Raw genomic sequence first — 12,681 nt, forward strand, 5'->3', positions numbered from 1 at the left:
CTCTGCTGACATTCATTCCTGAAGGCTCTGTAGTAACCATATGATACTAGCCCTTAAGTATATTCATCCAGCAAACTATAGCCTACCATCTGAGTTGTGTTACAACAGCCAGTATCATTTTATTTCATGTGTCCATCCAGGAAAATTGTTGGGCCGGTCTGACAGAAACTCCTGGTCCACTTTTCCTCCCCATGCGCCGCTTGTATTATGAGTGTAAAGACCTATAAGCACCTATAGTGTAAAGACCTAGATATGAGCACATAAAAGGGTAAGGACATAGATATGAGCACCTATTTGTGTAAAGACCTATGAGCACCTATGCATTTAAAGAGCTTGACATGAGAACCTACGAGTGTAAAGACTATGATCACCCATGAGTGTAAAGACCTAGATATGAGTGTAAAGACCTAGATATGAGCACCTGCTATGAGTGTAAGGACCTATATGAGCACCTATGTGTGTAAAGACCTAGATATGAGCACGAGTGTAAGGACCTATATATGAGCAACTATTTGTAAGGACCTATATGAGAACCTATGAGTGTAAGGACCCACCTAGATATGAGCACCTATGAGTGTGAATACCTCTAGCATTCTTTTAAGATGCCTCATCAGCTCTGCTGGCCGGTGGGGAGTCCCAGGGATTCGTGGGTGAATCATACAATAATGTCACACAGGCTCCAGAGGTGAGTCATTGAGTTCACGTGGAAGTCATGTGACCTCAAGGTGTGTGAAGACGCCTGAATCAAGGCGTGTGAAGTGTGTAAAACCAGAGAGAGAGAGAGAAAGAGAAAGAGAGAGTTTATCTTTATAAAACTTCTCCAAGTGATCACTTCCATGAAGACAATTATTTTACAAGTTTTCTGAAATTGTTTGAATATGCAAGTGAGACTATATAACTTGTTAAATATGTGTTATTTGCATACATTTACAGATATGAAGAGTCAATTATGAAAGTAATCATGAGTTAAGGCCTGAGTTTCATCTTTACAAATTTGTTTTTGACTGTGCCTTTTTGGTAACAATTGGAAGATTTCATATGTTACCAGCCAAAATAAGGTTAAAAGTAATAACATGAGACAAGAACGAGGGGAAGTTTTCTAAAATGTATACGGGTAAATATAATGAATGGGCCTTTTTTGAGTTATAAAATTCTTTGTATGGAAAGGCTAGAGCTTCATTTAGTATTATAAGCCAAGGTTCAGTGGTATTTGTTATGGTATATGCCAGTAAAAAATACATAAATACATAAATACAATGCCTCATTTGCATCCAATTCTTACCATGACCAGATTTGACCAATAACTTCCACTAGATGGAGTTGTTTCATTAAAATTATACACTAGTTTTATTTTCATTATTAAAACTGTGGCCGTGATTCTTTTTGTGTTATTTTGTTTTTATTAGTGAGTATATTGATTTCCTGCCACAGACATACAACAATAAAATGAGCCACTTCAAAACATGACGTTTGCAGCTTTTAATAGCCGGAAACTATACAAGAATAAAAGTCAGTATTTGATATTATTTACACAGTGATACTTTCAGACATACTTTTTACATTGCGCACACGCACGCAGGGCCACTTGATTATAGGCGCCTCACTAGTTAGTGCTCATTAAATCAATGCTACCAACCATAACTCAGATATTCATCCTCTAATAATAGTAAAAGAAGCAACAGCGTGAAGATGCAAACCCAAACTCAACATAAACATTTAACTGAAATATGAAAGCCTGTAGTAGAAAAATATTAGTTGTATCATACTGTGGTAGAAAAGTATGCAGTGACTCGTATAAAATGATTCAAGAGTATTAAAATGTAGAACAGGAAGAGAATATAGCCAGCTATCTCTCATTTTTTGCTTGAGAAAACGGTAGGAATACAAAAACACAAACATATTTGTCTTTGAACATCACACTACGCACACTGGGATCACAGCTTCATCTAACATGCACCACACAATATGAAATCAGTAATTATATGTAGAACTATGTGAGAAAATAGTTTTATTTACGAAGACTTCAAACTCATAGTTGTTTAAAAATGTAAGGCATTTGACCCATGTGATGTTGTTTATTCCTTTTAGGAGTTTTTTAATAATCCTAAACAAAACAACTGCCGATGATGTCACCTTATGAGGAAGCCCCCATGAAAAATAAAAAAAGTAAATTTTTAGGTTATTATTTAGAAGCAGAACAGAAATCCCAGGGAATACCAGAGGTGAAAAGGAAAACGCCTTAATATCACCACCCGGCCGGGATTTAAAAGTAAGTCACATCTGCATTTTATAGAGTCAATGGTTTTTAAAATCCTGTATTCAAAACTCTGTCAGTTTTCACTCTAACCGTGTAATCAGTGATCATTGAGGCCAGCTGAGTGCAATTACTGAGGTGACAGCGAAGGCAGCTCCCCGGGAGAAGACCCATCACTTTTAATACTGGCCACTGGGGGACGCTCACTACTCACTGAGTGCAAAAATAATGGAAACCAATGGATGAAAACAAAAATCTCATATTACTACAATTCCCCATACACCACTTATGTCCCTGTACCAGATGTAAATGTGTGCCCTACTTAAAATACATAGACACTTAAAAATAATATGAATATTGTGGCCTGGGTTCGGGTTAGTGAATGGCGAATGTAGCTTGAGCGTATGAGCGTAAATAATTATAATTGTAGATTTTTTCATTTTTTTTGCTTTGTATTGCTTTTTTTTTTTTAAGGTGGACCAAAGAAACCTCTTTGCTGGAATCTAGATAGAAATCTATGAACCACAACTGGCAACTTGTGTGACAACTCTGGAAAGAGATCAACTAAACTTCTTCTTCAATAGAGACACATGCAGTCCCCCCATCTCCTCCCCCGACCCCCCTCGCTTCCTAGCACTGCAGCTTGCGGATGCTGCGGGAAATCCTCTTAAACTCTCGCTGTCCCTTCTGCCAGCGCTTCAGCGAGGTGATGACCAGGTGGCCGTCCATCTTCTGGCCCATGACCAGGTAGGCGGCGTGGATGTCGTTCATCTCCTCACAGATGCACTGCAGGCCGCCCTTCAGCCACAGCACCGTCTTCCGGAGGTCACGCTCCGTCACGCCGTTCAGCTTGTAAATGGTCTTGCTCTTGTTCTCCGGCACTATCTTGGTGTCCCCGTTGATGTAGGAGATCTCTTTAACTTTGATCTTCAGAGCTGAATGCAAAGCAGGGGAGAAAATAAGAGATTGTGCTTTCACAAAATCTGTATAAAGATCATCTTTTTTGTTTGTTGACATGTTAAAATTGAAGCCAGATGAGAAGGCCTATTTATGGTTTAGTGCTACAATGCATGTAATAGGTCAAATAAAAAGTGAATAGGGGAATCCTCACAAGACTCATTCTTTCTTTACTCTTTTTGTGTGTGAATGAAACACATTTAACGATGAAGTTTTCCTGTAACTTCCTCCAACCTCCATTCGTGACCTCTCGGGGCCCCCTGAGCATCACCTTGAACTAATAAAATAGGCGGCTGTACTTACCAAAGTCATTCTTGCACAGGTTGTTGACAATTTCGTTGTCATTTTCATCCGTTTCCTTGCAAGCATCACACACCCTGGGCACTAAACGAGAAGTTAAATTAGTTGAACATGATATCATCTACCACATTGGAACCGGAAAGGAGCATAAGTAGGCCACACATATCCAGATGTGACCACAGTGGAAGATGGGGCGATACATGGACGACATGAATTACGCACAACACTTGGGGGGCTCAATTTGCTCCTAAAACACAGTTTCACGAAACCTTACCTTCTTTGGTGACTGGCACAAAGTTGTCGATGCTTGCAGGCGGTATGCACAGGTCATTATCGAGTGGGAAACGGTCGCAGTCCAACATCTTCGGCCAAGGGAAGCCGAACGCGGACATCACGGGCGAGCAGCCGTCCTTGACGCTCTCGCACAGAGACCGGCACGGTTGGATCGGCTCGTCCAGATCGTCCAGGCACACGGGAGCGAAAAGGGAGCAGAGGAACTTCCTCGTGTCGGGGTGGCATTGCTTCTGGACCAGCGGGATCCAAGACGAAGCCTGCTGCAGGACTTCGTTCATGGTTTCGTGTCCGAGCAGGTTCGGGAGGCGCATCTCCGTGTACTCGATGTCGTTGCACAGGAGGAGATTTGCCGGAATCGCCTTGCAGTTGTTCTTTTTGTAGAATAACTCATGCTGTCCGAAATTGTACAATCCGTGGATAGCTTCCATGCAAGGTATTGTCATGACCCACAACACCGTCACGGTGGAAATAAAGGCTCTCATTGTGTGCGCGTAAAAACCCTGCAAAGTGTAAACGCGTAGTCGAGGCTGCTGAGCACCAGTCAGCGTGGATGGAGTCTCCGTCAGTGGCCAGCAGCTTCTGTTCCAAGAGGTTTTCTTCCAGGCGAGTCTGGGAGGAGTCTGCATGCTGTGCGTAAACACCGGTTATCCATTCAGCACTTGGTTTCCTCATGTCAGGTGAACCTGAAGATAAATGTGTCTCCAGAGTCCCAGGAAGAAAAAAAGGCCTCAAATTCTCCCTTGTTGCTCCTCTGGGTCTCACAGGTATTTTTTATTATTATTTCTAATTGAACTCATGGTGTTTTATCACCAGACGTTTTTCTTCTTCTTCTTCTTCTGAACAATTGCCCCCTCTGTTTCATCTCCCGCCCTTCGTGGCAATCACAACAAATTATGTCTGACAGGTTTCCCTCATTACGCCCGAATCAACAGCGATATATATCCCGAGTGATCCCTCCGCCGTGCTGTTTTTAGTGCTGTAAATAGTTGGGAGATGTTGTCAGTGGGGGTATTTAGCTGAGCTCAGTGGAGCGTTCATTTCCCATCATTAGGGGGTTCAGCAGTGAAGACCTCTGGGCAGGTTCTGCAGGTTCATACCACACGGTGAAATATGGTGTGCCCTGGTGTGAGAAGCAGACCTCCACTCAGCACACCCAGGGGTGAAACCAAAGCTGCGGCTCTGGCTCCTATCCGCTCTCAGACCCCCTTGAGCTACAGTCTGGTCCGCAGACAGCGGTGTGGTTCTTCTCAGGCCTGACCCTGTTGCTCCGAAAACCAGTGAACACTTAAATCTCGCATGTGATCCTTGTGGAATTTCTTGCTAAAAGGGTCAGTTCACCCAAATTACAGAAACATATTTTCCCACTTACCCCTTTGTGCTTTCTAGACATTCCGATATTGTGGGGTTTACTCTTCACAGATTCAGAGATGTGTGTCATTGAGACGTCTGCCGCGTGGGCCAGACAACAAAATGCTACATTCAATAGCAAAATGCGGAAGTAATACGCATTGATCGGCATTTATCTATCCTGAAACTCATCAGCCTCACACACTAATGCCTGTGTGTCGCCAGGTCTCTCAGAACCGGCTCAGCAGTTGGTTCAGTCATTCACAAAAAAGGTTAGCGAGTCACGTGTTTTAAGTAGCGGAGAGAAGCACTTGAATAGAAAACACAGCAAGGTTATTTCCCCTGAATTAAACCTGCGATTAGAGTTTATAGCTCGAGGTGTGCCACATTTCTTTTTTGCAGAACCGGACAAAGACGATCGGGGTTTTTTTTTGGAAAGAGACCCCGCTTCTTTTCCTTTCCGCAAGAAAAACAAGCCAGAACTTATTTAAAGAAAGATCGTGAACATGGCGTAAAGAAATAGTGAATAAAGTGCTGCACCCTCAAATGAGGTGTTGGATTGTTTTGTCAAGTGTTTCCTAACTCACAAAGGAGCCTGAAGCACCATGCTGTCTCGTGATCTCGTCCACTGACATTGATCGTAAATATATATATATATACGTATATTTATAAATATATATTTATATATATATATATACAGTAGGTACGGAAAGTATTCAGACCCCTTTACATTTTTCACTCTTTGTTTCATTGCAGCCATTGCTAAAAATCAAAAAAGTTAATTTTATTACTCGTTAATTAACTCAGCACCCCATATTGACAGAAAAAACAGAAATGTAGAAATGTTAGCAAATTTATGAAAAAAGAAAAACTGAAATAACATGGTCATAAGTATTCAGACCCTTAAAAAAACCGTGTTGCATCATTCCCAAGAAGACTCATGGCTGTACTAGCTCAAAAGGGCTCTTCTACTCAATGCTGAGCAAAGGGTCTGAAATTTAAAGGAGTCTGAATATTCTCCGTACCCACTGTGTGTATCGCTCACACCCAGCAACTGAGAGGAAAACTACAGCGCTGAGACTGGCGCCAGATACAATACGGCTTCAATACCGTAATTCCAGCATCTGACTAATTATCTTCACCATGAGGATCATTTTGACGGTTGTGTCCGTGAGTGAGTGAGTGTGCACCTCTGCGTCTATCCACGCCTCGCCTCATCATCGTATTTTGGGGGACTTAAACCAAGACTCTGAGAGTTGTGCGAGTGAATCTAACCAGTAGATTTGCAGGAATTTAGGAGTTGGCGGAACTCATCACGACGCGTGACATCTTTTTTCTCTCCGACACACACGGTGTTGAAAACTACCAGTCGTATAGCTTCTTTTTAAGAGAAACCGTCTTCCCGGCTCGTCAGGATTGAGCTGGCGTTCAGAGCGTAAGAACATGAGGCTGCGTGCGGAGGCGTTGGTGTTGGAGGGGGGTTGTGTAGCTTCAGGTACCAGCGAGACGTGAAATACGATCCAGGAATTGCAGTTTGAGTGACAGATCCGTGAGCTCGAAAAGGATCTGTTAGATTGCCAAAACACCGCCCGGCGGTTTCTAATACTCTGAGAAGGAATGATGTCATTCCGCAAAGTTGACGCGGCGGCAATTATCATTTGTCACGACGGTTTTCCCGCCCCTGGCACCAGAAACAAATGAATGAGAGGCTCTGAATGAGCACGAGAGGAGGGACTTCAAGTCTGTGTCAGAGGTTTAACTTGTTTTTAGAGGGCAGCTCTCCCCCTCTTATCCCCTTTCCTTTAAAGTGTGTTCATTCTATTCAGGTCTCTGTAGAAACACTTATCCGGCCATTTAAGGGCCGCCCCCCCATTAACCTGCAACTGGACTCCCTTTAGCTTGAGCGGCGGGTCAGCTGGCTAAACTGTGGCATGGCAGGTCACATGCTAACCTTGGGCTACTAAATGTGATCAGCTGCAAACACACTCTTGAGCTGCGTGTGCAGACTCTTAATAAACTCGTCGAGGCTTTATATATATATTTAAAACATTTGCGTCAAAGTACTCGGAGTGATACATCCTCCGGATACGCCAGCTCGTGTTTTTTTTTTGACGATTGCAAGAGACAAAGACGACGGATCGTGGAGATGGACTGCAGATCGGATCGAGCTTAAGACGTTATATCTCCAAACACAGATAGCATCCAGTCTTTATTAACAAGACGCTTTCACAGACAGTTAGGGTCCCGGGGTAGAGGTAAGCTGATCCTGGGCCTGTGCTTAAAGTCACCCCAGCGGGTTTTCATTACGACTCTGTGTGAAAATGAGACGCAGCTTGTTGGACCTAGCGGTCCATCTGTTGCCCCTTCGTTCTTTGTCTTTCCCCTCCACTACCATTAACCCTTTACCCTTTTTCTTTCATTTTCAAACCAATAAATAAATAAAGAATCAAGGTCTACAGTGCTATACTGTCAAAAGCAATCAGAAGATATATGGTGGAGGATCAAAAGAAAGCCAAACCCCCAGTGAGAATGTTTTGAGGAATCAATTTATTAAGACTCAGTGTGAGGAGCATCAAAGCCACCAGGACTCTAATGTAAACCAAACCGTCTCTGTTTCTTTTTAGATTCCCCAGAGACTCATTTTTATACAGACAGGCAACCCAGCTCCAAACCAGATCTTGTGATTTGGACTAAATTAAATTTGATAATAACAGATCAAAAGATACATCTGGTGATAGTCTATATTTGTCTGAGCGTAAACAAATCCAAAAACCGACAATGAAGTGAACGAGCGTTGCCCGTCCGGTCAAAGCCGATTCCTCTCTGTCGTACTGCAGACCTCCATTCTTCAACAAAAAACTATGAAAAATCATAATGTTGAAGTTGTCCTTCAACGCCAAGAATGTAGACATCTTCGTTTATTTGGAATCAATCCCACAGACGACATCCGGCTGCCGTAAACACGCCAGTGCACCAATTGTGTATTCATCCGCAGATGAAAACAGTCCCCGAGAAATGCATTATTTAATCCCGTTTGAGTAATGTGGACTAAAAACGTCAGTGTCCAGCTGTTTTATGAGATTACTGAGCCTCCTTTAAAAGTGTAACCACACTTTGAAGGATAAATGTCTTCAGTATGAAGGAATTGGCTGAGCGACATAGACGTGCTGGAAAAGTCGGAGAGCATTGAGAGATGGTTATGCTTCTTAAGTAAAATGCAGAACGATGCCAGACTTATCCTTTAAAAGATGGCATCATTACAAAAAATGTGGATCATAGGGTTTATTTAGTAGCCCAGAATAATAATAGAATAAAAAAGCCTTCACAGCTCGGCCCAGTAGTCTTCGTCTTCCTCGGCCCCTTGACTGCGAATGGATCAGCCGTACGGCGCTGAACATCGTCTTGAAGTGCACTAATGAGCTTGTTAACTTCAATCACGGCTCCTGCGTTGACATTTGGGGAAAGAATGTATCCCATCCAAGAGGAATTAATGTCATTAGAGCTCCGGAGACATATAGATTGTGCCTGCTTGGCGTAATTGATGTTCCTATTGTCCAGGTCTAATTGACTCAGTATGGGGCTTCAGTAGCAACTCGACTAGACTTTGGGATAACCACATGGAGATTCGGGATGTGGGCACTGTACGTAGGAGTGGACACACACACACACACACACACACACACACACACACACACACACACACACACACACACACACACACACACACACACACACACACACACACACACACACACACACGTGAAGAGATGTATTCTCTGTCATCGTAGTATTGAAATAGAAGGATTTAATGTTCAGTGATCAGCCATTTCTGAGACATGGAAAGCAATAATTTGACATATGCTGACTTGGATTTTTGCTGAGAGTAAGATGAAAGAAGAAGAAAAGGTGGAATAAGAACTCAGATCTTTTACTTTAGGTGAAAGTGGCAAAAACCACTGTGTTAAAAATCCTGCTTAAAACAAAGCATGGAGAAACTCGGATAGCAACACACACGGAGGGAGAGTCACTTCATTCTCTGCTCAGGTTATATAACTCTCTCCCTTTACAGAGCAAATAGTTGTCTGCAGCTATATTAATACTCACTTTTTTATTGAGCAACCTTCAAAGTACGAAAAGCTACGGTTCTCATTCTGCCCCATTTCAGAATAATATATGTAAAGGAAGATATTTGTGATGCATTGATGTGTAAGCATCAAGAATGTTGCAGCTGCTAAAGGTGGAGCTAATTGTAAATGCTTTCTTAAGGCATATATAGACGACTACTGGGTAGGTAAACACACACACACATATATATATATTTATATATATATATTTATTTATATATATATGTCTATATATATATATGTATATATATATAAAACAAATATATATATATATATTTAGATAGATATATATAAATATATATATATATATTATATATATATATTGGCTTAGTTCAAGAATAAAGTAGCATTAAATACAAATTCTCAGGTAAAGTACAAATACATCCAAAATTGTCTTTAAGTGAGCACATATATAGTTACATTACACCACTGGAAGAGTGATCCAACCCTCATGTCTGTGTGATGAGTATAAACCACCAGCTGTTAGCTTAGCTTAGCATAAATACTGGAAACAGGCTCTCTCCAAAGATAACACAATCCGCCTGGCAGCACCTCTACAGCTCATTATTCAGTCATCAAAGTATTATAGCTTCCTTTTTTAGGGGGGGCGGGGGAGCGAATAAATGCATTTCCCGAAATGTCGAACTAAAGATTCTATTGGCTTGTGATGACCACCATACGGATAATTATTACAAACAAAAACTCAGTATTTCGAGGATTGTCAATAGTCCAAAAACAGTGGTTTGAACCAGTGAGCCAGGAGGCTTTGTGCCTGCAGGCTGTCCCTGGATCAGCGTGACAAGCAGATCCTTCTGTAGGGCCCGGCTCTTTGACCCCTGACCGAAACCCAAGCTGGAAGACTCACACTGTGAAGGGCTCTCGGGGGATATTTTACAACTTAGACAAAAGTACAAGCAGCTCTGCCGTCACTGAAGTGTTTTCCGAATGACCCGTACCTGATCACCCCATAGGGCGCGGGGCGCCCCGCGGTCCTGCCCCTCGTCACCTTCGCACATTCCTCTCGGAGCAGACGTCGCTGGTCTGCGCTGAGGTGAACGCCAACTGAATCTGGTTTTAACTCAAATATGTGTTTTATCTTCCGTGAGGGCAGTTTGCTGGTCTCATGAAGAGGTTTCAAGTCAAGTTTTATACGAGTAAAGGTTATTTTTAAACTTTTACCCCTACGACAAGCGTAAGACTGAAACCTCTTGAAGTTCAGAGTAGATCCTAAATGAATACAGCACAGAAACGGAGGTGATCACAAAAATATATATTTGACTGGTGGTGATGAATAATATGTTAGCTGAAGCGATAGGAATAATTAAAAAATGGCTGGTTTTAGCTGCTATGTTTGCCTTTGATTCAAATGTTGTTGATTAAACATATTACTAATGACTAATTACTACTACTGAAACATTTGGCTCAAATAAAATGAATGTTTCAAAAATTTAAATGACATTGTTTTTGTAGAATCTTCTGGACTCCTTATTGTCCATGAGAGGCTTTTCCTGCTCTGGGCATATATGTATTACACATGTATTACATGTGTATTACATATGCATTAGATTTGTATTATATATAGTGAAGAAGATTACTCTAGCTTTCACTGTGTGGAAGCTTCGTAAATGTTTGTTATTCTTAACACGCTGCAAAGAACTATTTTTTTTCCTAATTTGGCTTTTTAGAGCATTTTCAAGTGTCATTTTGAAGGGTTTTAGGTAAGTTTGATAAATGAGGGTCCTGGATATCAATCTGCAATGTTGCATTTAAAAAAAGAAATTGTATTGTGCTGTTGGACCTTGAGTTTGAGTTGGTTTATTATTTTATTTTTTACATTTTCATTTCTTTTATTATTTAAATTCTTAAATGTAATATGCCCTGCTATTTAATTTAATTTAATTGTATATTTGTAAGAAAATGTTGTGCAGCTGCTTCAAGAAATCTCCCCCTGGGGATGAATAAAGTAAAATCTTATCTTATCTTACTGACTTAACATGCACTTCTTGAAAATGTGATGATTTACTGGTTGTTCATTGTAATTGTCCGTTTGGTTCTTTTTTTATCTCATTTATGATTAAATAAACAACAGTTTGTATAACAATTTCCAAAGTCAACTTTTCTCTAAATAATTTACTTCCTGCGAAAGACAAGTTCTCCATGACAAGAACAAATTACAACTCTGGCAGAAGCCCATAAGTCATTTGCCTTTCGACAGTTTATGTTGTGAAATATAATCTCACGAACCCTCATCAGAGGAATTTGGGGGGTTGGAAAAAAAAGAAAAAGAAAAAAACACCCCTCTTAATTTTAGCGATCGTGGCAGCGGGTTAAGCAAGTGACCCACAGCGACCCCCGGAATACCAGACGCGGGCTCAAGTGTAAATAAAGGTTTGGTATTCATTCACAGTTGTGACACCACGAAAAGGACACATTTAGTTTGGAGGTACAGCTGAGAAGAGAAAACAGACTTCACACGAGTTCAGCCCAAACTCCGGATAACCTCCGCTCACCAAACTTCAAACCCGCCGCTCCGAACCATGAAACAAGATTTGACTTGCAGTTGGTTTTCTTCAGTTTTCAAGGAGACAAAGCCGTTAAAGCTCATCTATCTTCATTCAAAAACCAGTGCAGCATGACAAAAAAACTCATCTCAAAGGGAATTATTACATTTTTCACTACTATTTTTTCTCCCTGACACTGTAAACTATTTGAGTTCCTCTCAGTGTAATACAAGTAAGACTAATAACTCAATTCTACTGAAATAAATGTAGTTAAGAGTAATTTCATCCTGAGACCCCCGACATCCCAAATAACTTTATATGGACATTATATAAACTATATAAGCGACATTTTTTGGAGCAGCAGACAAAAAATGTCCATATACGGTTACTTCTTAAATAATTTCTTCAGCATAAGCCACTTTAGCCTAAAACGCTGCAGCTTTATTACCTTCGCATTGAAAATGCGGAAGGTTATGTTTTGATCGCCGTGTATTTATTTATTATTTATTTATTTATTTGTATGTGTGTTATTCGCATAACACATTTTTTTTAAAACCGAATCGCATGAAATTTGCTGGGATGGTTGGTTATTATCCGGGGACCATTTGATTAGATTTTGGGATCGATCGAGTCAAAGGTCAAGGTCAAGGTCACGAAAAGGTCAAAATCTTCTTGAATCGCATGGAATTTGGTGGGATGATTGGTTATTATCCGGGGACCATTTGATTCGATTTTGGGATCAATCGGGTCAAAGGTTAAGGTCAAGGTCATGGAAAGGTCAACATCTTCTTTTTACCATAGCACGGTCAATTTCTATCCAATTGGCATGTAACTAATGCCAAAATGTTCATAATTCAATGCCCAATCTTGTCATATGCGAAGGTATGCGCTCTACCGAGTGCCC

The 12,681-nt window shown here is 41.1% G+C and overlaps 1 protein-coding gene across 1 annotated transcript; it reads right to left on the bottom strand.

Moving 5' to 3' along the window:
* Positions 1-1,464: 1,464 nt before the first annotated feature.
* Positions 1,465-4,384, bottom strand: sfrp2 (secreted frizzled-related protein 2). Its single transcript, XM_056409427.1, has 3 exons — positions 3,786-4,384; positions 3,515-3,595; positions 1,465-3,189 (listed from the first exon to the last, which is right to left on the bottom strand). Exons 1-3 carry the CDS (start codon positions 4,285-4,287, stop codon positions 2,885-2,887), a joined length of 888 nt encoding a protein of 295 aa, XP_056265402.1. The 5' UTR covers positions 4,288-4,384; the 3' UTR covers positions 1,465-2,884.
* Between the last annotated feature and the right edge of the window lie 8,297 nt (positions 4,385-12,681).

Source organism: Pseudoliparis swirei, chromosome 24, assembly GCF_029220125.1.
Source record: "Pseudoliparis swirei isolate HS2019 ecotype Mariana Trench chromosome 24, NWPU_hadal_v1, whole genome shotgun sequence".
Classification (NCBI taxonomy): Eukaryota; Metazoa; Chordata; class Actinopteri; order Perciformes; family Liparidae; genus Pseudoliparis; species Pseudoliparis swirei.